The sequence below is a fragment of the Hippopotamus amphibius genome, chromosome 6, assembly GCF_030028045.1.
Source record: "Hippopotamus amphibius kiboko isolate mHipAmp2 chromosome 6, mHipAmp2.hap2, whole genome shotgun sequence".
In the NCBI taxonomy this organism is placed as follows: domain Eukaryota; kingdom Metazoa; phylum Chordata; class Mammalia; order Artiodactyla; family Hippopotamidae; genus Hippopotamus; species Hippopotamus amphibius.
This window is the reverse complement of record NC_080191.1, coordinates 62,504,643-62,530,348: the sequence shown is the minus strand read 5'-3', so window position 1 is coordinate 62,530,348 and position 25,706 is coordinate 62,504,643. Positions and strand designations below refer to the sequence as shown.

The window sequence follows — 25,706 nt, the reverse complement described above, 5'->3', positions numbered from 1 at the left end:
CGGGAAAGAAACTTTCTCAGCCCAAGTCGCCTCATCTTAAGTGGGGATGTTAAAAATATTGCTTGTTTTGAAGGTTGGATGAAACTATGTAGAATGTCTGGCACAGAAAAGTTCTCAGCAAACATCAGCTAGTGTTATGACTTTTTTTAACCCCAAAGAAAGAGAATGAAAGAAAGAAGAGGGAAGGAAAGAAGAGTAAGTGGGAAAGACGATGGGCAGGGGGTAAGGATGGGGGCAGGGGGTAAGGATGGAGGCCGGAGGCAGCGCGGGGAAGCTGGGGGGGCGGGCAGCCCCCACCACTTCCCAACATCTATTGCAGTTTCCGCTCCCAAACATTTTGTAAGATCCTCCCGTCAAGGTAATGTTTGAACACTTCAGAGCACAGTGGCAATGGGCCTCCAAGAGAATAATTAACTCCATGTGATTATCTTGTTTGTGGGCGCATCTCCTCTCATGTAAGTCAATAACATCTTGAGATTGGGACACACTGTTTCCCAGACACTGCTGGCCAGTCCCAAAATGGAACATAAGGAGGTGGTCCTTCTACTTCTTTTATTTCTGAAATCAGGTAAGACTTAGAGACTTTTTTTTTTCATTTTAATCAATATATTTTTTCCTAGAAATGTATTAAAAATAGATCCATGATGATTTTATGTGCAACTTGTTGAATTTAGCTTTTGATTCATGAAATGCCCAGTTCACAATATAAGATTGAGAAATTCTTCAAGAAATAAATTCAGTTTCCCTTATGGGAATACTGGGGACAAGGGGGCAGAGAAAACCATGAATGACGTTTTCAGTCTAAAAGATGGAGCCCAAGTGATGGTTATTTTAGTTGGAAAAAAATAGCCCAGATAGCTAACAATGCCAGAAGTTGTTAGACTCTTTGCTTGGTTCTAAGTTTGGTTAATTTAGACCATTTTTGTTAAGGTGTCATATTCTCCTGACTTTCAAATGTGAACAATGAAATACCTCTGACCACCTTCTTTGACCAGTCAGTCTGTGGTTGTGTTGACTTGTTCCCTGTTTGTTATGGCTTAAGGAAGGCCTTCCATACATGTAAGTTTGCTTCTTATGCCTGGAGAGGTTAGAGACATCGATTTGCAGGATGACATCCATATAGAAATTCAACAAACCTCCACTGAGTGCCCGAGGTAGACCAGGGACGTTGTAATTCATACACACACGCTTGTGTGTCCTTTACCAACACCAGCTTATTCAGCTGATACAATAGGTATTGTAGTAGATTTATCCCCACTTTATAGATGAGGAAATCTGTCCTTAGGAAATCACGTCATTTGCCTATTGACCAAACTCCCAAATCTAGGAAGACTCCAGGACGTAAGCCAGGGCTTTCCGAGAAGGAATCTGGTGCTTCTTCTCACTTTTTCAACTTTGTTTAAACCTTCTTTAAAATATTCTAAGCGTGTCTTTGTAGTTCTTTTTTTTTTTTTGACAGCTTCATTGAGATATAATTCACATACTATATAGTTCATCCATTTAAACCACACAATCCAATAGTTTTCAGTATTCAGAGTCATGCAGCTCTCATAATACCTTTTAGAACATTTTTATTACCCTCAAATAAACTCCACACCCTTTAGCTGTCACCTCCAACCCCTTTTCTCCCCTTCCTGCCACCTCCATCCCTGCCCAGCCCCTGGCGATCACTCATCTACTTTCTGTCTCTGATTTGCCTGTTTTGAACATTTCGTATAAATGGAATCATACATTATGATAGTGGTTCTTTATATACACAATGTATAGATACTTGAAATTTAATTTGTAAGTAGCCAGATATAATTTTATAAGTTGTACTTAAATTAGAGTCAATTACATTTGAATTTAGTGGAGCCATCCAAAGAAATATCAAAGAAAAAACAGCAGAAGATTGTAGAAAGAGGTTTTCATGGGAAACGGCTGCGGGGGCGGCAGGGGTGCAGACTCTATTTTATTATTAGTGTGTGTGTGTGTGTGTGTGTGTGTGTGTGTGTGTGTGTGCACGCTCTATCTCAGCCTATGGGAAGCAGGACCTAGAGCTCTGGATTCAGTGGGTCACCGCCCAAATGTTAGAACAGACTTGTCTACAGCAGGATTAACATAGGTCTTCACCAACCTAGGGGGAAAAAGGCTTTCATAAGCTCCTTTTGAAAGGAAGGCATTTACTCTGTCTTTCTTTGGAAAGGTTTCATCTTTCCAATGCACTGAAATGCCCAGGGAGGGGGAAAAATTCTCCTTTTACAGCTGTTCTCAGTGAGAGGCGGATAAGCAGTTTGCATTTCACAAACCACAAAGTCTTTTCTTTCAAACATACAAGCGTGGGTGCACATATACATGCCACCATGAGTTTAAAAAAAAAAACAAACCCACATTAGTAATAAAATATACTTGTTTTGTAGCAGTATATATCTACATTCAGTCTAGAATATAAAAATACTTTTTTTACTAAAAAGATCTAATATTTCTTGGTCAATAAATAAAGTGTATTACACCCCATTGTCACATGATCCCTGGAATTAAAGAAAGAAAATATTGGGCAAAAACTTTTCAAACTAAAAAGAAAAAAAAAATCATTCTCTTTTGGGATATTCTTCTTTGGGATCTCAGCAACTATATGCTATGAACCATACTAACACAACAATTAAAGGTAAATTAGTTAAAGGGCGATAAAAATGGAAATTTTCTTGTTCTGATATCATTTATACCCTGGCCTGCTCTACTTTCTAAGAACTCTTCAAAAGATCTAATTTCAGCCTTTATAGGATGTACTTTATAGAGTTCTTGTGTTTGTTTTTAAAATCACATCCTGATCTATAGAATTTACCAAAGTACAACTCATCCTGGAAATGAGAGCTCAGATTGGGAGAAGAATGAAGGATGAAGTCATGGGTATGGATCTAAAATATCTATTTCTCTATGATCTTTTGATCCATGTATCAAGTGCTTTTTGCTGTATTAAACTACGTAAGCCAACTTCCTATTCAAGGGTGGAAACGTCTATCCTTCCAGTTTGTGGAGAATCTTGGGTTGAGGAAGGAAGAGCAGAGGCAGGGAGAGGGTGGGCTCTGGAAACAGCTTTGTCTTAATCTAGGAGCGTGCATCACGCCTGTGCAGTGTGTGTGCTTTCGGGGGGTCAGGGATGGCCCTTCTGAGAATGAGGGTCTGACCTTTAATGATCCTTCCCACTGGATAATTTTCATCAGTATCCGAACATGCTGTAAAATGTCTCATCTTAAAAATTTTCAGAAAGGACCTAGAGATGATCATACTAAGTGAAGTAAGTCAGATGAAGAAAGACAATTATCCTATGATATCACTTTCATGTGGAATCTGAAAAGATGATACAAATGAACTTATTTACAAAACAGAAACAGACTCACAGAATAGAAAACAAACTTCTGGTTAGCAGAGGGAAAAGAGGTGGGAGACTTAAATTAGGAGGTTGGGATTAACATATACACACTACTATGTATAAAATAGATAACCAACAAGGACCGACTGTACAGCACAGGGAACCATACTCAATACCTTGTAATAATCCATAATGGAAAAGAATCTAAAAAAGAATATATATGTATAACTGAATCACTTTGCTGTACACCTGAAAGTAACACGACATTGTAAATCAACCATATTTCAATAAAAATTAAAAAAAATTTCTGAGACTTCATGTGATCTCTAGGAAATGCTCCGTTTTAAGGCCAGGCTTCATTGTCCGCCTATGCTGTTTCCACTGCCTCTCCTGGTCACTCTTCAACCCGTCCCCTCTGGCTTTGATCTCCACCCCTTCCCTCAAAGTGGTCAAGGTTGCCACGTTGCTTAATCGCATTTAGGCAAACTTTAGGAAACTTTGCTGTCTCCGTTGTATTAACCTCTTTGAGCCCCTCACCCTATGAAAATGGCTGGTGTTCCTTCTCAAAAGGTTAGGGGCCAACGTCGCCAGGCTTGGAATAGAGCTGCCACAGCTGCCGCAGGTGCGCCCTCGGAACCCGGAGTACCCTTTGCAAGCCTGGCGGTGGGAACACGCCTGAGGCCCCCTCGGCCACGCTCTGTGGCAGCAAGGGGCAGAGCGACCTTCAGACAGACTCTTTGACTCCTATTTTATCTCAGAGGAAAATCAAAGCCATTGTTTGTCCCAGGCTCTGCTGTTTTACAGTTTCCTCAGAAATGCCAGAAAGCTGTCATCAGCTCGGCAAAAAATGATTTCCCTTTAAGAAATAGTGAGGTGTCACTGTACTAAGCCAGTATAAAAATGACCATGTATTGTGGCCAAGATTTAGTCCAGGTCTTATTTATTCTCAACAACACCAACTCACGAAAGTTTTTGTATGTCTTGCTGGAACCATTCAGAGAATGCTCATTCCATCAGTTTAAGTGACAGGGTCACAACCGAAGTTTGTACTGTTGGAAACCAAATAATGGCCTCCAGGTTCTATTTATACCCAGGGATGGACAAATCAACATCAAAATTGCCCCTGGTGGTCTCTTACTGTTCCATCCTGACACGCAATCACTAGCAAACAGATCCAAGTTTTTTCTTATTTAAGGTTTCATACCCATTAACGCAGTAATATGGAAGTTGTTAGTTCTAATCTATTAACCTAGCAGTCCAGTGGATCTTTAAACATAGTGCCATCTATTCATGGAACTGTTTTCCTAATTAAACGTTTTTATTCACAGCCATGCATTCTGTTTCCAATAGAGCAGAAAGTTTTACTTGGTTGATGCAAACTGAAGAGTTTACAAATTCATGATAATTTAACAACATTGTTGATACATTTATCAATTGTCCCACTTTATCTTCCATTTGTAGGTTTTGGAGACCCCCTGGATGAATACGTAAACACCCAGGGGGCTTCCCTGATTAGTTTGACTCAGAAGCACCTGGCGGCAGGAAACGTAAATGAATGTGCAGCAAAGTGTGAGGAGGAAACAGACTTCATCTGCAGGTATCTTCATGGTCACTGTGCCGGGGCAGAAATCCTGCTGCTTGAGACACTATTACGTTGGTCACAAGAAATTTGCTCAGGGATTTATCACTGAAAATAGGATTTAAGGGGAAAGAAGAATTTCATGGGATTGGAGTTTGGAATCTGTATTTGCTCCCTGCATCTGAAACCATACAGTTTCTTGTTAAAGTTTATTAGTGTCCCCTTTAGAAAAATGCCCCCAAAGGAATTTATTTTTACACATGACATCAGCAGCTATTGTTCTGAGCTCTAGTTCTTAACATTATCCTGTTAAAAGATGAGGATCATGTGACTGGAAGTGTCCTAGACCCTAAGGAGCCGCGAAGCATAGATACAGTGATAGGATATATATATATACATACACACACACACACACACACACATATACCATAATATATGATAGATTTTTGTGTAGATACAAAAGCCAGTGCTTGCCCTTTTATATTTATGGTGTAGTCACAGAAACTGGATAAAATGTAAAAATTAAAAAAAAATACAGTCTATGTGAGATACTGATAAGTGACATAATTAACACGTGCTCTATGAAGATTCAGAGGAAAGAACAATCCTAAGAGTTGAGAGGACCAGAGAAGCCCTGGGGAGGAGGTAGGAACTGAGCTGGGCTTTGAAGGGTGAGATCTTGGTAAATACTGACCTGGCAGGAGGGATTCTAGGCAGAGAGCAGCATGGCTAGGCACCTGTGAGAGGGACGGTGAGAGGAACGGTGAAAGGACCAAGTCAGCTGAAGCAGTTTCACAGAGGAGATGGGGCTGGAAAGGAAGCCGTGGACGGTTTTGATGCCAGCCTCAACCTCCATGCAGGATGAGATGTAGGGGGCAGGGAGGTCTGAGGGGGAGAGGGTAGAACGCAGAGGTGTAGTCAGGGGGAACTTACAGGGGTCCACGTGGACCATTTCGGGAATGGGTTCAAAAGCACAAAGTTGATTCTTTCCAACACAAAGCAAATATTCTGGCACTACATTAAGGGAATGAGTGAAGAAAGAATAAAGCAGCTGAAACTGAAAAAAAAAAAAGAAAATTTGGAGGGGGAGAAGGTAAAGGTAAAAGAAAACAAGAGTAGCTACCATGTTGCTGCATCCTTTGAGGAGGCCAAGTTGAACTGAAAGTAACAATTCTGAGCTCCTTGATTCATCAAGAGAGAGCTATCTTTAGAGTCTCTTCCCTATTAACAAAACTTTGCTTTCCTTAAGTAAAGGAAAAGAGTTGTTGTGTTTTCTGATTCTCTTCTGCAGGGCATTCCAGTATCACAGTAAAGAGCCACAATGTGTGCTAATGGCTGAAAACAGCAAGCTTTCCCCAGTCTTTAGGATGAGGGATGTCGTTTTATTTGAGAAGAGAAGTACGTACAATGTTTTCTTCCTCCTCTTCCTGTCCTTCTCCTTTTTCTTCTCCCCACGGGCTTCCCCCTTCCCTTCCTGCCTTGTTTACTATCTGTAGTTTATCAGACCAGTGAATGGAGGCGCTATGGGGTAATGAAATTGAATTTGGAGTCAGAATATTTGGCCACTAACCCTCTTTATTAACCTGAATATATTACTTCGTGAATATATTATTTTATATATATATATATAAACCTTTCAGGTTTCATTTCTCTTGATTTAAAACAAAGGGATTGGATTTACAAAACCACTTCCACCTCTATAACCCCGAAAATAAGATATTAAAAATTTTATTTTATTTTTAAGGAGAAGAGGGAGAGTCTACAAGTTCTTTATGATATTGATTTTTTGTTCTGCAGGGACCACAGTCCTTGGTCTGAAGCCTGGAGAAATAGCAAAACTAAGGTGTTTTCAATCTGTGGTAGCATTTGAATAGAGACAATATCCTTATTTTACTCTTACATGTTCCACTTTTTTTCAGTCATGGTCTATATTTCCCTTAGACTCTGAAATGTCTTTTGAAAATGCGCAGAAGCTGCGGTTCCTTTCCCACAGTTTCCTTGAAAACTCTGGATCTGTTGTTGTTTAGGATCACAGGTGGCCTAGATTCCTGCAGAAATTGCATGTCTTCTTAGATGAGCAGAAGTTCATTGAGGCTGTATGAGGATTTAAGTGAATTATGGTGCTTTTAAAACGACTTCCTATTCTCTTTTGCTGGAGAGGTATTAAGACTATCTTGATAACAATTTTGCTCTCCACATATTCTGTATCACAGGAGTTGAAGACAACCAGAAACATCCTATTTCACTGATTCTTGACGACGGTGAAGAAATGGTCCCTCTCGTTTCCCTGCAAAACTCTAAATAAGATTTTGAGAAGTGTTTTTTTAGGTTAGGATTCTATCTACGCGTTGGTTCCTCTTAGGTTTAATTAGCTGTGCGTCTGCCATACTCACTTCTGGCCCACCGTTTAGCTCTAACTCTTGAGTCTAAAGTGCAGATTAAATCGGAAGTTTATCTGTTGATGTCATTAGTTTTTACAAATAGTAAAGGAAGAGATATATGGGATTATCCACTGTCCATCAGATTTTTTAAAAAGGCTGGTGGGATCCTCTGTGCAAAATGCTAACATTTAAACATGTCCTTTGTAAATTATTAACCAGAAGCATCATGGGGGTGACCGCTAGCCTTAGTTTGGATAGCTGAAGAGTTGCCTGTTTTCAAGGTGATGGAAAGGAGCGAAAGGTTATATAAACTCTGGCCGGTACATACAAACAAAAGAGAGGTAAAAAGTCAAAAGTCAGTCATTTTTTGGTGCTTGTTTCTTTACTGTGGAATATTGACCCACTGCTAAATTACCTGCCAGGGTTTTTCTGGGAACAGTCACTGTCAGATCAGTTACATTTCCACTTGCCACCATGGCCACTGCCGCCACTTGGGTCTAGGCCACCATCATCACTGGCTGGGCCACTGCAGCGGCTGATCTGTCACTTCCCTGCTTCAAAACTTTAGTGCCCTTAGGAGGAAATCCGGATACTCAGCAATCACTACAGGACCCTGAGTTATTTAAGCCTACCTCATGTGCTGAGCTTATATTTGCTGCACCTCCTCCAGTGGGCCGAGCACACACCTCTTCATCCTGAACCCTCTTCTTTTCTTCCGGCTCCTTCTCATCTCCCAAGTTTCAGCTCAAGTATCACCGCTTTTGAAAAGTCTCCCCTGACCCCTGGCCTCTAGAATATCTTGAGTTTACCTTTTTGATAAATGTAATATATCTTCTACAATAATATAACTCAATGAAGATATATCTACAATCTTTATACAGAGTGTTGGGTTTAAAGCAGTAGTTGCTATAGGTGTGTTAGAAGTACTTTCCCCAGATAATTAACTGATTAATTAAAAAACTTGGCTAAAGTGGGGAATCATAAAAGATGATACAAATATACCTTAAATATTTTATATTTTCATCGAAAATGCATGCTTACGTTGGCACCTTTTGATGTAAAGCAGAGGCTTTTTTCTTTGAACCTGAGGCCACTGACAGGAGTTATCTGGTACATTTCTTGCAGAAACCACACTCTAGTGAATTGTTTATGGTAATGAGAGTCCTTCTCTTTGAAGTCAAGCAGGTCTAGAGACATCTGCCAATCCATCTGACTGTAAAATTCTTTTATATTTTTATGATTCCTCTCCCTTCAAACTCATATCAGCTATATGAATAGATTGCTCTCAGTGGATTTGATGACAATTTTTAAAACTATTCAAGTCTTTTAAGTCCTTCAAACCATTCAACTTAGTTTAAAAAAAGCTCCATCTCCTGCCCCCCGGCCATTCATTTCTCAGTTTAGATCATGTGTAATCAAATAGAGCTATATAAAAAGTTTTGGAAATAAAAGCAACTCACTCTTGGCAAGCATATAACCCAACTGGTAGGAACAGAGTGGGTTGGCACACCCAAAAGTGGTCTGTCAGCCACAGAGGCCCACCCTGCCACATGTGGGCACAGGTGGGCACCTGGCAGTGGGTTATTTTGTGTTTTTGTTTTTTTTTAAGCTCTTTATTGGAATATAATTCCTTTACACCATTGTGCCAGTTTTTGCTGTACAACAAAGTGAATCAGCTGTATTTATACATATATCTCCATAACCCCTCCCTCCCACGACTCCTTCCCGCCTTCCCTATCCCAGCCCTCTAAGTCATCACCCATCATCGAGTTGATCTCCCTGTGCTATGCAGCAGCTTCGCACTAGCTATCTATCTTACATTTGGTAGTGTTTATAGGTCAATGTTATTCTCTCACTTCGTCGCAGCTGGCCCTTCACTGCCCCCCAGCCCCCACCCGTGTCTTCAAGTCCGTTCTCTACATCTGCATCTTTATTCTTGCATGGCAGTGTGTTTTAAAGGCAGGATGGGGCCCACTGAGTAACCACTGAGTTGGTTAAGTGAAGGCTGGTTGAGAGTATCTACTGTAAATGTTGAAAGTAGACCGCAATCACATCGCCCGGTTTGGCATTTTTTCGTATTTAAAATACTGCTGTGAGCCTCCAAAAGTAGAAGAGGCTTGGATCTCTTTCAGCTTCTGAATGCCTGCTGCCCACCCTGTGAAGAAGCCTCCATCCCCTTTTCCATCCACTCTTTCATGATGCTGTTTATCTTCTCTGTTACATATGTGGTCTAATTCACAGTCTGTGTCCTTGATTACTTTCTGTAACCAGCCCCACTGACTCCACTGGAATGTAAGCTCCACGCTGGCAGGGCCTGTGCGGTTCCTCCTCCCCGTGTCCCCAGCGTCCCCAGCACCCAACACGAAGGGGCAGTAGCTCTGAATACATGGATCAGTTCCCCCCATGACTTAGTTCACTGTAACTCTTACACAGACGTAAAAGACTGTCTTTTTAGATAGTAGGCAATGGTGTCCTTTCTCTCAATATGCCCAGACAGTGCAGGGCTTCATCATGATTTTTCTTGTTGTGAAAGGGTTTGACCACTGTGTGGACTTCCTTGCAGTGTATCTGTCGGAGTGCAAGACTGGAAATGGGAAGAATTACAGGGGGACCATGGCCAAAACGAAAAGTGGTGTCACCTGTCAAAAATGGAGTGACAATTCTCCACATGTACCCAAGTAAGACTTTCTCTTTTGTCCCTGTATTCACCTCTTATACTCAGAATAATTCCATTACTTCTGACTCACGCCAGAACATGTGACTAGTTGATATGGGGAAAACCTTCTTGATGCTGGGGCAGAACCGTTCAATTATTTATGGTATAAAAGCAGAAGATGGCTGCTTTCCATTCATTCTTGTGTATATGCTTTTCTGGAAGACTGAGAACAATAAAAAAGAACAATAAAACCATGAATTCTAGGCTAAATCTGAGAAAAGACCAAAGATGACTATGCTTAGAATTGAATTAGTCTAAAGCACACACAGCATTGTGTTCACCTCAGCTTTGTAAAAAACAGGTTATCTTGCAACTTGCCTATTGTTTATTTTAGTGTCATCCTCTATGTACTTTGCCCAGTGTGGTATTAGGTGGCATTAAGTTCTCATTAACAATGCTTATCAAGTGGGAACTGAGCGTCTATGACTCTTCCCCCTCCCCTCACCCAAACAAATTGCCTTTATGTATCCCTATGAGATGGGCAGGTCTCATATTCCCAGCACATTAAGGCTTCTTGAGATTAAAATGATTAAACCAAATGGCCTAATCATAGAATGTCAAGGGCCTTAGAGATAATCTAGGCCATCTCTACCCCAGCAGATGAGGGAACTGAAATCTTGAGAGGACCAAATCTACCAAAAACAGTTATGGAGAAGAACCAGAAACAAAATCTGCCATTTTAGATTCCAAGTCTTAGGTTTTTAATCTAATTTCTTCTTGCCACACAGCAACTCATCTCTGAAAATGAGCTTCATTCCATCTTCCCAGTCTCCCATTAATTCTGGATGCAGCTCAGAGAGGGCATGGAGTTTGGCGTCAGACAGATCTGACTTTAAACTCTTGAGATGCTACTTATTAACTGCTCAAGCTTAGGCAAGATTTGATTTATTTCACATGGCTGTGCCTCAGTGTCCTCCTCTGTAAAATGGGGATAATAGCACCTTCCTAATAGGGATTTTTATTGACTACATTAGAGAATGCATAGAGAAATTTTAGTGTAATGCCTCGTGCACAGTTCACACAGACAAAATGGTATTAACTTCTATTATTTTTACAGAGAGAAGGGGCAGCTGACAAAAGCAGGTGTTTGGAATGCATCATGAACTTGGCAGGCTTTTGAGGGTTTTGTATTTCTACTGCGCATAAAGACACTTTGGCTCTACTTCTAGGACTTGGCTGCCCACATAGTAATAATGGTAATATCAGCTGCTCTACTGAAACAGGCTCTCAACAGAGACACTGAAAATTGGGCGACACAAATGCTATATAGCACGTAGATGAAATGCCTTTGGATGACACAACCTCGAACCACAGATGGGAAAGAGAGGGCGTCTTATCCTGCCTTGCTGATAGCGTGCTAATTTTAAACATACAGTTGAAGTGGTTCTTTTCCATCCTCCACAGCTTTTCACCTGAAACAAATCCTTCAGCGGGACTGGAGGAGAACTACTGCAGGAACCCAGACAACGATAACAACGGGCCTTGGTGTTACACCACAGATCCAGGCACGAGATTCGACTACTGCGACATTCCCGAATGTGAAGGTCAGGGGCGGCTCTGGAAAATGCTTTCCTATCTGTCCTTCATCTGTTGAGTAATTTGCTGTAAATCAGTTTTCTACAGGGGTATTAATAATCAATCAGTGTTGTGTTTGACAGAATCAAGTAATATATGACCTCTTGGAAAGGACCAAAATTTTGCACAGGTTCCATTATTGACCTAAATTATTTTTATTAAAATGTTCTTCAACAGGGACTAATGTAAAACTAGATATAAACTCTAGATGCAAACTTCTTATACTTAAAGCTCTGACACAGTATAAAGCCAAAAACTTATTTGCAATTAAATTGTTAAACTAAAACCACAAAATCAATACAATTCGAATACATAATATTAATTTAACATTGTAGACTTTGTTGTTTCATTGAAACCAAGCAGTGAACCAGTTTTTAAGTCAGCAATCTACTCTTCTAATGGACCAATCAATTTAATAACACACCTCAAAAGTCAATGCTAAAAAAACTTAAAACATCCTATTGAAAAATGTTCATTTCATATTTCCTGGTACATTTATTGGTGCAATGGGGGAAAGAATGAGGGTGTGATTTGTGTAACCACGTGGATAGTGTATGTACCATGGGGTGGCTCAGTTCCCCATCACTTTGTCTATTCCAACCATGGGGATCCTTTACTTGTTCCCTATGTTATGAGGTCACTTGGCCCTTCACTGACATGAGAGCATCATTTTGGCAGGAAGTCTGCTTCTGTTTTCCTTATTACCCTATAAAAATTAAAATCTTACATTACTCTGCTGCACCATTATTTCAAGAATTCCAGAGTTTCCGTTTTTAAGTGATGTAAGACAGAGAAACAGCCAATCATGCTTCTCAATAATATAAAAACAAGTGCTGTCCTTTTAGGTAAATATTGTTCTCACATGAGGTCATGAGCACAAGTACAGATTTTAGCCACTAAACTCCCGAGAGGGTTCTGGCTTATTTGGCAGTCATCCCTGTGATCAGAATAATTTCATAGACGTGTTTAAAGACCATGTTGGAATGGATACCCCAGACAGTAAAGCATTCTAGCAGAGAATTTACAGACACCTGAGGTTATGCGCAACCTCTCCCCTGCCCCGTTCCCACCCACCAAGGACCACACGTCCCAGTTCGAAGACATGGCATTATGGAGTTTCTGGATTTGGTCATGACTATAATAGTTGAGAAGGTATTGACCAAAAGATGCTAATTTGACCATTTGAAAAAGAGAGTGGCATTTTAGATTGTAGTAGAAAATTAAGCTTTTGTTGCCAATTTTGTTGCCAAGTGATTGTTGGAAAAGTACATATGAACAAGTGGCAAAGGTATTTGAGGCATTTCTGGTGAAATTCTAGTTTTTACTCTTTTTTGCTTTATGCATTTCAGTTTCTTCCTTTCTTTCCTTCTTCTTCATTCTGCCCAGATGAATGCATGCATTGCAGTGGAGAAAATTATGAGGGCAAAATTTCCAGGACCATGTCTGGACTCAATTGCCAGGCCTGGGACTCTCAGAGCCCACATGCTCATGGATACATTCCTTCCAAGTAAGTCTCACTGGGAGTGAAATTAGATGTTTATGACTGCTGTAGGTAATTTAATGTTATTTAGGTATTTTAGCATTCCTCAAAAAGTGAACACACTTGATGTTTCTGAATTTCAAACTCTGCACCTTCCCACATGACTGCAAATGATGGATACATTCTTACTACTCAAAATGTGGTCCAGGGAAGAGAGATATCATCTAAGAGTTTGTTAGAAATGCAGAATCTTATACCCACTGAATCTGAATTTGCATTATAACCAGATTCCTGGCTAATTAGTAGGCACATTGAAATTTAAGAAACATAGATACATCTCACTTGTGTATTTTCCAAATATTTCCCTCTTCTCTTTATTCCTTTCCTTTTCCTTCCTACTGATGAGATTCAAGGCTTCCTACCCTATGATCTGTGGGTGGGCTTTAGGGCTTTGTGAATCCCACAACATTTTATGTGTATTTATATTAGTTCATTTTTCTGGGCTAAGGATTCCTAACTTTCACTGGCTTCTCAAAGGGGATCATGAATCTATAATAGAAATAAGAGTCCCTGATCTATAAAGAAATGATAAGGTCTAGAGCACAATTTTCTGAGTCATCTATTTCACTTAAATTATACTTAAAACACCTCCCTCTCTGTAGCTGCTTCTGGTCTTCCTCTTCATTCTGTGATGACTGTAGGATTATCATGGGGCTTATAAAAACTTACAGGAAAAGACACGAAGTCACAGATTTCAGTGTGAAAAACAGCTCCGCTGAATTTCTGTACCTTCCATTCCAAATAGCTATCTTAAAACACAGCCGTTGCCATTTTCCTTTCCCTATTGTATTCCAAAGAAGAAATACAGTAAAAGCCTCAAGGCTCAGAATTGGGTCAGGAAACTGGAAAAAGAGGATTACTTAAGCCACTGCTAGTTGCTCTGTCCATCCTGACTAAGCATTTACAGTCTCAGGAAGGGGCGTGAAAGGAGCCCAGAGGGGCATGAGGTGTGGTGTGCATCTCACAGTCTCAGTCACTGGGTCCCTGTTGTTGGGGGGCACTCCCTGGCCTGCACACAGGAGCACAGCTTAGCCATCTCAGTTTCTATAAGCTTAAAGGCTAGCGGGACCAGAACCAGTTAACCAGAAGGACCACTCCACTACACTATGGAGACACCACCCTCTAGGCTATGCTAGGTGACTGTCTCTCGCCAGTAAGTACTTTGTGTTTTAAAAATTGTTATTATTTATAGCTGAATAATTGGAGTTGGCTTACATCAGTTTTCCAGATGGCCCAAATGATAAAGTTGATCCTGTTCAATGATTTTTGCACATGTAAACTGTTAGAAAAACAGTGCTTAGACTAGCCAGTTAATCTTTCTTATGAATTGTCATCACATTGAGGATAGCCTTCATCCAGTCACCTCCTTGGGCGCCTGACTGTGCCTAGCACACAGCAGATGCTCAATATTTGCTCATTTGAAATGATTCTCATCTGTGAATGTAAATGTTTAGTGCTGTTAAAATCCTTCTTGCACATTCAGATTTCCAAGCAAGAATCTGAAGATGAATTACTGTCGTAACCCTGATGGGGAGCCCCGCCCATGGTGTTTTACCACGGATCCCAACAAACGCTGGGAATACTGTGACATCCCAAGATGTAGTAAGTATGGCTCATACCCAGTCCTCAGGGATTTTCACCTGTTCTTCTTGTGGAATCAAGAGTGCTGTGCCTGAGTGCGGTGCCCGGAAAGTGCCCTATAAGTTCTGTGGGATGTGATTACTCTTTAAAACAATTTATTGGTTACTGTAGGTAATCGATCAGAGCATCTATTTATTATGGAGGTTTTCTGGTCCCGTATCAGAGACTTCTGCCGTTTTTGTTTTTTTGTTTTTTTAATTTAATTTTTATTGGAATATAATTGCTTTACACTCTTGTACCAGCTTTTGAGGTATACCAAAGTCAATCAGCTGTATTTATACACATATCCCTATATTCCCTCCCTCTCTCGACTCCCCCCCACCCTCCCCCTCCTGGCCCTCTAAGGCATCATCCATCATCGAGTTGATCTCCCTTTGTTATACAGCAACTTCCCACTGGCTATCTATTTTACAGTTGGTAGTATATATATGTCTATGCTACTCTTTCACTTCGCCCCAGCTTCCCCTTCACCCCCTGCCCCCCGCAACCTCGTGTCCTCCAGTCCATTCTCTGCATCTGCATCCTTATTCTTGTCTTGTCACTGGGTTCATCATGCCTTTTTTTGAGTACAGATGAATGTAGGCTTTTGGGAGCAATCTCTGATACCCTACCACTCTCTGGTGCTAAAGATGAATCAGACCCATGCCTTCTGGTATGTGGATTTCATTATCAATCAGAGTTCTTTTTCATTGTAAGCGAAGAGGTGTCTCTGGTTGTCCAGTTTTTCAGTATAACCAATTTGGGAGGGAGCAGCAGGAGAAGCGAGGTCAGGGGGAGAGAGACAATGGCAGACCTAGCTGGAATGAGTTGGAAAAAACAGTTGTATAATATTTTCCTTCTATGAGAATTTGAAGCAATGGACCGAACAAGGACAGTTGAGACTGTTGAAAAGGACTCGGCGGGTTGTGAGGGCTGGCTTCCTATTCTTCTCTCTGACGTCATCCTTTGGGATGCTGAAGAGCCTCAGTACTCTCCTTCCTTATGAACATCAGTGTCTCTTTTTGTCACCTTCTTTTCTTCTTGAGACTTTTTTTTTAAATTGAAGTGTAGTTGATTTACAATATTGCTTTAGTTTCAGGTGTAGAGCAAAGTGATTTGGTTGTACATATATATGTATATATGTATATTCTTTTTTGCCCTGATTCTTTTCATTATAGTTTATTACAAGATACTGAATATAGTTTCATGTGCTATACAGTAAATCCTCATTTACCTATTTTACATATGGTAGTATGTCTTAAGAATTTCTTGATTTCTCCCTGCACACCCTTTTCCTTGGAGACACTATTTTCTTTCTTCTCATGGACTCTTGCTGTTGTTTGGCTTTGTGGAAAACTGGGGGTCAGTCAGTTATGTTTACTTGATGAATACTTTATTCTTCACAAAGGAAGTTGGATCACTGGTATGTGTGCAGATTTGGGGTGGGATGTGACACATGCTGATCCTTACCGTGTGTGATGAGCTGAGAATATAGGAAAAAGAGCCTATAGAAAGAAGCATCTACTCCAAGGGTCTTGTCCCTGGAGGAGTTCCTCATGAGAAGGTCTCAGAAACATTGATTCTACCACACCAACTTCTTTTGAAAAATGATAAGAAATTTTCAAATGCCAAACTCTGGGGGGATGAGTGGAAAAGAAGACAGGCTGACGCTCCCTGCACTGCCCCCTTCCCCCATAACATCCATCTGCGCATTCTTCACTTAAAAAACATTCATTGTAATGTATTTTCCCCATTTAAGCAACACCCCCACCATCTTCTGGGCAAACACAGCAGTGTCTGAAGGGAAGAGGTGAAAGCTATGGAGGGACGGTGGCTGTCACCGTATCTGGGCACATCTGTCAACGCTGGAGTGAGCAGACTCCCCACAGGCACAACAGGACCCCAGAAAACTTTCCCTGCAGGTAAGTCTGCTCCAGTTTCTTCCCTGACAGCTGGATGGAAAGCAAATTTCCATCGACTTTGCCTTGGTTTTAGTAACAATAGAAACCTAGGCTTAACGCATTTGGGAATGAAAACTGGCCAAGTCACATGCAAGGGAAGTGAAATTTAGCGCTGATTTTCCTAGAACACTGGTTCTCAAAGTATGGTCCTCCAGGCCAGTGGCATCAACATGATCAGGAAATTTGTAAGAAATGCAAATTCTTGGACCCTATTCTAGATCGACTAAATCAGTAACCTCGGAGTGGGCTTCAGCAACGTTTTGATATTTGTACTAAATATACAGTAAGGTTTGAGAACATTTAAATTCCAGGGCTATGATATATGCTTTTGGAGGCAAGAACAGTGCAGAAAATACCCATCGTGTTTCCAGCATATAGCACAGTGCCCAACGCTGTGAGAAAAGACCTATTTTGCTTCATTATACACAGCTAAGGAATATACTTCAGTTATTCACCCAAGAGAAGCATCTGTGCCGTAATTCTCTGGGATCCTGCTCTGCTTAAGTTCCCACCCATTGTTGAGTTTGTATAATTCTAGAGAAGTAGCTGGCTACATAGCCAACACCACTATTAACAAGCTCGTGTGCTCTTTGTTATTTCTTTAGCCTTTTTGGAAAGCCAAACTCACAGTCACTCCTTTTTCAGAAATTTGGAAGAAAACTACTGTCGTAACCCTGATGGAGAGACAGCTCCATGGTGCTATACAACCAACAGTGAAGTGAGGTGGGATTACTGCAGCATACCATCCTGTGAGTCCTCTCCGTTATCCACGGAACGTTTGGATGCCCCAGGTAAGAAAGGGCAATGAGAGCTTTACTGAGAGCTCCAGTGCTCTCTGTATTTTTCTACTCCAGTAGCATCACAGTCTATAGTAGCTGTATTTATAGCTTCACTGTGTTGAGTTCAGAGAACATGGCTTATGATTTCATTTGTTTTCAATTTGTTGAGGCTTGTTTTATGGTTCAGAATAAGGTCCTCTTGGTGAATGTTTCACGTGCTCTTGAAAAGAATCTGGCTTCTGCTGCTGTTGGGTAAAGTGTTCTGAAAAAGCTGATTAGGTCAATTGGTTAGTATTGTTTAGCTCTTCTGAATCGTTACTAATTTTCTACCTCGTGTTCTATCGATTCCTGAGAGCTGAATGGTGACGTTTCTAGCTTTAGCTGTTCATTCGTCTTTTCAGTTTTGTGTTTGCTTTATATATTCTGGAGCTCTTTGTAGGTACAGACACGCTTAGGATTGTTGTCTTTTTGAAGAAACAACCCCTTTGTCATTATGTAATATCTCTCCTTATCTCTAGTAATAGCCCTTGTTCTAAAGTCTCCTTTTCCTGATATAAATACAGCCATTGCAGCTCTATTTTTGATAGTGTTTAGATGATATATTTTTTCCCTCAGTCTTTTAATTGAGATACTTAGACCATTTGCAATTAATGTAATTGTTAATATGGTTGGATTTAAATCTACCATCAAGTTAGTTATTTCTACTTGTTCTATTTGAATTTTGTTCCTTTTTTCATCTTCCTTTGCCTTTGCATTATTTTGTATTGCCTTTTATTACCACTGATTTTAGTATTTTTTAAATGTTTACAATATACGCCTTTAACTTAGCTCATTCCACCTACAAATATTATTATTATCATCATTATTATTATTATTATTTTGGCTGTGTTGGGTCTTCATTGCTGCCCACAGCCTTTCTCTAGTTACAGCAAGCAGGGGCTACTCTTTGTGGCAGTGCTCGGGTTTCTCATTGCAGTGACTTCTCTTGTTGTGGAGCACCGGCTCTAGGCGCACAGGCTTCAGCAGTTGCAGTGTGTGGACTCAGCAGTTTTGGCTCTTGGGCTCTAGAGTGCAGGCTCAGTACTTGTGGCACACGGGATTAGTTGCTCTGTGGCATGTGGGATCTTCCTGGACCTTGGCTTGAGCCCATGCCCCCTGCATTAGCAGGTGGATTCTTAACCACTGCACCACCAGGTCAGCCCAAAATAATATTATTTCACTCGATGTATAATGTAAGGACCTTACAACATTGTACTACTGTCTCCTTCCCAAATGTTGTGCTATTGTTCTCAGAGTTTACTTCTATTATGTTATAAATCTCACAATACACTGATACTATTTTTGCCCTGAACAGTCATGTTTTAAAGCAATTAGAAATAAAAAATATCATTTATATTTACTTTTATTTATTTATTTCTACCATTTCTTCTGTGCTTCATTTCTTTTTTTCGGTTCTCCAATTTCCATCTGATGTCATGTTCTTCCTGTAAAAAACTTAACCTTTACCATTTCGTGTGGTACAAGTCTGTTGATGATGAAGTCTTTCAGCTTTTGTATGTCTGAAAGAATCTTTATAGTGCCTTCAATTTTAAAAAATAATTTTTATTGGGTATAGAATTCTGGGTGGACAGTTCTTTTCCCCTTTTGCCATTTTAAAGATGTTACTCCATTACCTTCTGTTTTTTTTTTACACATTTATGAAATGCATTTTTTTTTTACAGTAAACTGCATATATTTAGAGTGTACAATTTGGTATTCCAATCTCCCAGTTCATTCCCCGCCAATCCTCCCCGCTTTCCCCACTTGGTGTCCATATGTTTGTTCTCTACATCTGTGTCTCTATTTCTGCCTTGCAAACCGGTTGATCTGTACCATTTTTCTATAGTCCACATATATGTGTTAATATACAACATTTGTTTTTCTCTTTCTGACTCACTTCACTCTGTGTGACAGTCTCTAGGTCCATCCATGTTTCTACTACTAGTGTCCCAGTTTCATTGCTTTTTACAGCTGAGTAATATTCCATTGTATATATGTACCACATCTTTTTTATCCATTCATCTGTTGATGGACATTTAGGTTGCTTCCATGTTCTGGCTATTGTAAATAGTGCTGCAATGAACATTGGAGTGCATGTGTCTTTTTGAATGATGGTGTTCTCTGGGTATATGCCCAGGAGTGGGATTGCTGGCTCATATGGTAGTTCTATTTTTAGTTTGGCAAGGAACCTTCATACTGTTCTCCATAGTGGCTGTATCAATTTACATTTCCACCAGCAGTGCAAGAGCATTCCCTTTTCTCCACACCCCCTCCAGCATTTACTGTTTGTTGATTTTCTGATGATACCCATTCTAACCGGTGTGAGGTGATACCTCATTGTTGTTTTGATTTGCATTTCTCTAATAATTAGTGATGTTGAGCAGCTTTTCATGTGCCTTTTGGCCATCTGTATGGCTTCTTTAGAGAAATGCCTATTTAGGTCTTCTGCCCATTTTTGGATTGAGTTGTTTGTTTTCTTGTTATTGAGCTGAATGAACTGTTTATATATTTTGGAGATTAATCCTTTGTCTATTGATTCGTTTGCAAATATTTTTTCCCATTCTGAGGGTTGTCTTTTCTTCTTGCTTATGGTTTCCTTTGCTGTGCAGAAGCTTTGAAGTTTCATTAGGTCCCACTATTTATTTTTGTTTTATTTCCATTACTCTAGGGGGTGGGTCAAAAAAGATCTTGCTGTTATTTACGTCAAAGAGTGTTCTTCCTATGTTTTCCTCTAGGAGTTTTGTAGTGTCTGGCCTCACATTTAGGTCTTTAATCCATTTCGAGTTTATTTTTGTGCATGGTGTTAAAGAGTGTTCTAATTTCATTCTTTTGCATGTAGCTGTCCAGTTTTCCCAGCACCACTTATTGAAGTGGCTGCCTTTTCTCCATTGTACATCCTTGCCTCCTTTGTCAGATTAGTTGACCATAGTTTATCTCTGGGTTTTCTAACCTGTTCCATTGATCTATATTTCTGTTTTTGTGCCAGTACATACTGTCTTGATCACTGTAGCACTGTAGTATAGCCTGAAGTTAGGAAGCCTGATTCCACCAACTCCATCTTTCCTTCTCAAGATTGCTTTGGCTATTCGGGGTCTTTTGCGTTTCCATACAAATCATAACATTTCTTGCTCTAGTTCTATGAAAAATGCCATTGGTAATTTGATCAGGATTGCATTGAATCTGTAAATTGCTTTCGGTAACATAGTCATTTTCACAATGTTGATTCTTCCAATCCAAAAATATGGTATGTCCCTTCATCTGTTTGTGTCATCTTTGATTTCTTTCATTAGTGTCTTATAGTTTTCTGAGTACAGGTCTTTTACTTCCTTGGTTAGGTTTATTCCTAGGTATTTTATTTTTTTGTTGCAATGGTGAATGGGATTGTTTCCTTAATTTCTCTTTCTGATCTTTCATTGTTGGTGTATAGAAATGCAAGAGATTTCTGTGTGTTAATTTTGCATCCTGCAACTTTACCAAATTAATTGATTAGCTCAAGGATTTTTCTGGTGGCATCTTTAGGATTTTGTGTGTCATCTGTGAATAGTGACAGTTTTACTTCTTTTCCAATTTGGATTCCTTTTATTTCTTTTTCTTCTCTGACTGCTGTGGCAAGGACTTCCAAAACTATGTTGAACAGTAGTGGCGAGAGTGGACATCCTTGTCTTCTTCCTGATCTTAGAGGGAATGCTTGCAGTTTTTCACCATTGAGAATGATGTTTGCTGTGGGTTTGTCATATATGGCCTTTCTTATGTTGAGGTAGGTTCCCTCTCTGCCCACCTTCTGGAGAGTTTTTATCATAAATGGGTGTTGAATTTTGTCAAAAGCTTTTTCTGCATCCATTGAGATGATCATGTGGTTTTTATCCTTCAATTTGTTAATATGGTGTATCACATTGATTGATTTGTGTATATTGAAGAATCCTTGCATTCCAGGGATAAACCCCACTTGATCATGGTGTATGATCCTTTTAATGTGTTGTTGGATTCTGTTGGCTAGTATTTTGTTGAGGACTTTTGCATCTAAATTCATCAGTGATATTGGTCTGTAATTTTCTTTTTTTGTAGTACCTTTGTCTGGTTTTGGTATCAGGGTGATGGTGTCCTCATAAAATGAGTTTGGGAGTGTTCCTTCTTCTGCAATTTTTGGGAAGAGTTTGAGAAGGATTGGTGTTAGCTCTTATCTAAATGTTTGATAGAATTCACCTGTGAATCCACCTGGCCCTGGGCTTTTGTTTGTTGGGAGATTTTTAATCACAGTTTCAATTTCATTACTTGTGATTGGTCTGTTCATATTTTCTGTGTCTTCCTGATTCAGTCTTGGAAGGTTATACTTTTCTAAGAATCTGTCCTTTTCATCCAGGTTGTCCATTTTATTGGCATATAGTTACTTGTAGTAGTCTCTTATGGTGCTTTTTATTTCTGTGGTGTCCGTTGTAACTTCTCCTGTTTCATTTCTAATTTTATTGATTTGAGTCCTCTCCCTCTTTTTCTTGATGTCTTGCTAGAGTTTTATTGATTTCATTTATCTTCTCAAAGAACCAGCTTTTAGTTTTATTTATTTTTGTTGTTGTTTTCTTTGTCTCTATTTCATTTATTTCTGCTCTGATCTTTATGATTTCTCTCCATCTACTAACTTTGGATTTTGTTTGCTCTTCTATCTCTAGTTTCTTTAGGTGTAAGGTTAGATTGTTTATTTGGGATTTTTCTTGTTTCTTGAGGTAGGATTGTATTGCTATAAAGTTCCCTCTTAGAACTGCCTTTGCTGCATCCCCTAGGTTTTGGATCCTTGTGTTTTCATTGTCATTTGTCTCTAGTCATTTTTTGATATCCTCCTTGATTTCTTCAGTGATCTGTTGGTTATTTAGTAGCATATTGTTTAGCCTCCATGTGTTTGTGTTTTTTACAGTTTTTTTTCCCTGTAATTGATTTCCAATCTCATAGCATTGTGGTCAGAAAAGATGCTTGATACAATTTCAATTTTCTTGAATTTACCAAGGCTTGATTTATGACCCAAAATGTGATCTATCCTGGAGAATGTTTCATGTGCACTTGAGAAGAATGTGTAATCTGCTGTTTTTGGATATAATGTCCTATAGATATCTATTAAATCAGGCTGATTTATTGTGTCATTTAAAGGTTGTGTTTCCTTATTAATTTTCTGTGTGGATGATCTGTCCATTGGTGTAAGTGGGGTGTTAAAGTCCCCCACTATGATTGTGTTACTGTCAATTTCCTCTTTCATAGTTGTTAGCATTTGCCTTATATATTGAGGTGCTCCTATATTGGGTGCATATATATTTATAATTGTTATCTCCTCTTCTGGGGTTGATCCCTTGATCTTTATGTAGTGTCCTTTCTTGACTCTTACAACATTTTTTATTTTAAAGTCTCTTTTTTCTGATATGAGTATTGCTACTCCAGCTTTCTTTTGATTTCCATTTACATGGAATATCTTTTTCCATCCCCTCACTTTCAGTCTGTATGTGTCCCTAGGTGTGAAGTGGGTCTCTTGTAGACAGCATATATATGGGTCTTGTTTTTACATCCATTCAGCCAGTCTGTGTCTTTTGGTTGGTGCATTTAGTCCATTTACATTCAAGGTAATTATCGATATGTATGATCCTATTACCATTTTCTTAATTGTTTTGTTTTTGTTTTTGTTTTTGGAGGTCCTTTTCTTCTCTTATGTTTCCCGCTTAGAGAAGTTCCTTTAGCATTTGTTGTAAGGCTGGTTTGGTAGTGCTGAATTCTGTTAGCTGTTGTTTGTCTGTAAAGCTTTTGATTTCTCTGTCAAATCTGAATGAGATCCTTGCTGGGTAGATTATTCTTAGGTGTAAGTTCTTCCCTTTCATCACTTTAAATATACTGTGCCACTCCCTTCTGGCTTGTAGAGTTTCTGCTGAGAAATCAGCTATTAACCTGATGGGAGTTCCTTTGTATGTTATTTGTTGTTTTTCCCTTGTTGCTTTTAATAACTTTTCTCTATCTTTAATTTTTGTCAATTTGACTACTATATGTCCTGGCATGTTTCTCCTTGGGTTTATCCTGCCTGGGACTCTCTGCACTTCCTGGACTTGGGGAGCTATTTCCTTTCCCATGTTAGGGAAGTTTTCAACTATAATCTCTTCCAGTATTTTCTCAGGTCCTTTCTCTATCTCTTCTCCTTCTGGGACCCCTATTATGCGAATGTTGGTGCATTTAATATTGTCCCAGAGGTCCCTTAGGCTGTCTTCTGTTCTTTTCATTCTTTTTTCTTTATTCTTTTCTGCATCAGTGATGATCACCATTCTGTCTTCCAGGTCACTTATTTGCCCTTCTGCCTCAGTGATTCTGCTATTGGTTCCTTCTAGTGTATTTTTCATTTCAGTTATTGTGTTGCATATCTCTGTTTGTTTGTTCTTTAATTCTTCTAGGTCTTTGGTAAACTTTTCTTGCAACTTTTTGATCTTTGCATCTAGTCTTTTTTCAAAGTCCTGGATCATCTTCACTGTCATTATTCTGAATTCTTTTTCTGGAAGGGTGCCTATCTCCTCTTCATTTAGTTGTTTTGCTGGTGTTTTATCTTGTCCCTTCATCTGGTACAAAGTCTTTTGCCTTTTCATTTTCTCTGTCTTTCTATGGCTGTGGTTTTCAGTTCTACAAGATGAAATACTGCTGATACTGCTTGATTCTGCTGTCTGCCCTCTTGTGGAGGAAGCTGTCTAGGAGGCTCATGGGTGCTTCCTGATGGGAGTGACTGATGGTGGATTGGGCTGGGTCGGCCAAGCTCAGTAAAACTTTAATCGGATTTGGTGGGTGGAGCTCAGTGACACTTTAATCTGCTTGTCTGCCAATGGGTGGGGCTGTGTTCCCACCTTGTTGGTTGTTTGGCCTGAGATGACCCAGCACTGGAGCTTACAAGCTCTTTGGTGGGGCTAATGGTGGACTCTGGGGGGGCTCATGCCAATGAGCACTTCTCAGAACCCCGCTGCCAGTGCCCGTCTCCTCGGTGAGCCACAGCTGCTCCCCACCTCTGCATGCAACCCCCCAACACCAGCAGGTAGGTCTGGTTCAGTCTCCTATGGGGTCACTGCTCCTTCCCCTGGGTCCTGGTGAGCACACTTTTTTGTGTGTCCTCCAAGAGTGGAGTCTCCATTTCCCCCAGTCCCGTGGAGGTCCAGCAATCAAATCCTGCTGGCTTTCAAAGTCTGATTCTCTGGGGATTGCTCCTCCCATTGCTGGACCCCCAGATTAGGAAGCCTGATGTGGGGCTCAGAACCCTCAGGACTTTGCAGTATAACTATTCTCCAGCTTGTGAGTCACCCACGCAGCATTTATGGGATTTGATTTTAATGCAGTTGCACCTCTCCTACGGTCTCATTGCAGCTTCTCCTTTGTCTCTCAATGTGGGGTGTTTTTTTTTTTGGTGAGTTCCAGTGTCTTTCTCTTGATGATTGTTCAGCAGTTAGTTGTAATTCCAGTGCTCTTGCAAGAGGGAGTGAGCGCATGTCCTCCTACTCCACCATCTTGATTGTTCTCTCCATTACCTTCTGTTTTGAATAGTTTCTGATGGAAATCTTATGTATGTTCCTCTGTATATAATATTTCTTTTTTCTCTGGCTGCCTTTAAGAATTTCTCTCATTTTCAGTTTTCAGCAGTTGATTATGGTATATCTAAGTGAGTCTGTTTGTTTACTTATTTATTTATGGTAACTATCTTACTTGAAGTTTTCTGAACTTCTTGGGTTTGTGGATTGTCAATTTTCATTACTTTTGTAAAATTCTCAGCCATTACTGCTCAATCATTTCTTTTCCCCTGAGCACACATGCGCGCGCATGCTCTCTCTCTCTCTCTGTTTTCCTTTTTGGGACTCCAATCACCCAAATGTTAGACCATTTCATATTGCCTCATGCCTCTTGTATGTTTGTTCTACTTTTTTCCCCACTCTTTTTTTTCTTTGTGTGTCAGTTCAGATAATATTTATGAATCTATTTTCAAGTTCACTGATTCTTTCCTCAGTTTTGTTTAGTCTGCTGATCAGCCCATTGAAGGAATTTTTCATCTCTGATAACATGGTTTTTATTGCTAGTGTTTGCATTTTATTCTTTTTTTTGAAAAATACTTTCCATCTCTGCTGAAATTCATCTATCCATGCATATTGTTCATCGTTATGGTACTGCAAGA

General features: G+C 39.9%; 1 protein-coding gene across 1 annotated transcript in view; it reads left to right on the top strand.

The window, feature by feature from the left end:
• The first annotated feature begins 489 nt into the window (after positions 1–489).
• The window catches only part of PLG (plasminogen), a 48,028-nt gene continuing 22,811 nt past the window's right edge, over positions 490–25,706 (top strand). The window contains exons 1-9 of the mRNA XM_057739748.1: positions 490–568; positions 4,814–4,949; positions 6,223–6,329; positions 9,876–9,990; positions 11,433–11,572; positions 12,990–13,110; positions 14,627–14,745; positions 16,523–16,685; positions 17,370–17,515. Coding sequence (XP_057595731.1) covers positions 520–568; positions 4,814–4,949; positions 6,223–6,329; positions 9,876–9,990; positions 11,433–11,572; positions 12,990–13,110; positions 14,627–14,745; positions 16,523–16,685; positions 17,370–17,515 — 1,096 coding nt within the window. The 5' untranslated portion in view covers positions 490–519. The remainder of the gene's footprint in view (positions 569–4,813; positions 4,950–6,222; positions 6,330–9,875; positions 9,991–11,432; positions 11,573–12,989; positions 13,111–14,626; positions 14,746–16,522; positions 16,686–17,369; positions 17,516–25,706) is intronic.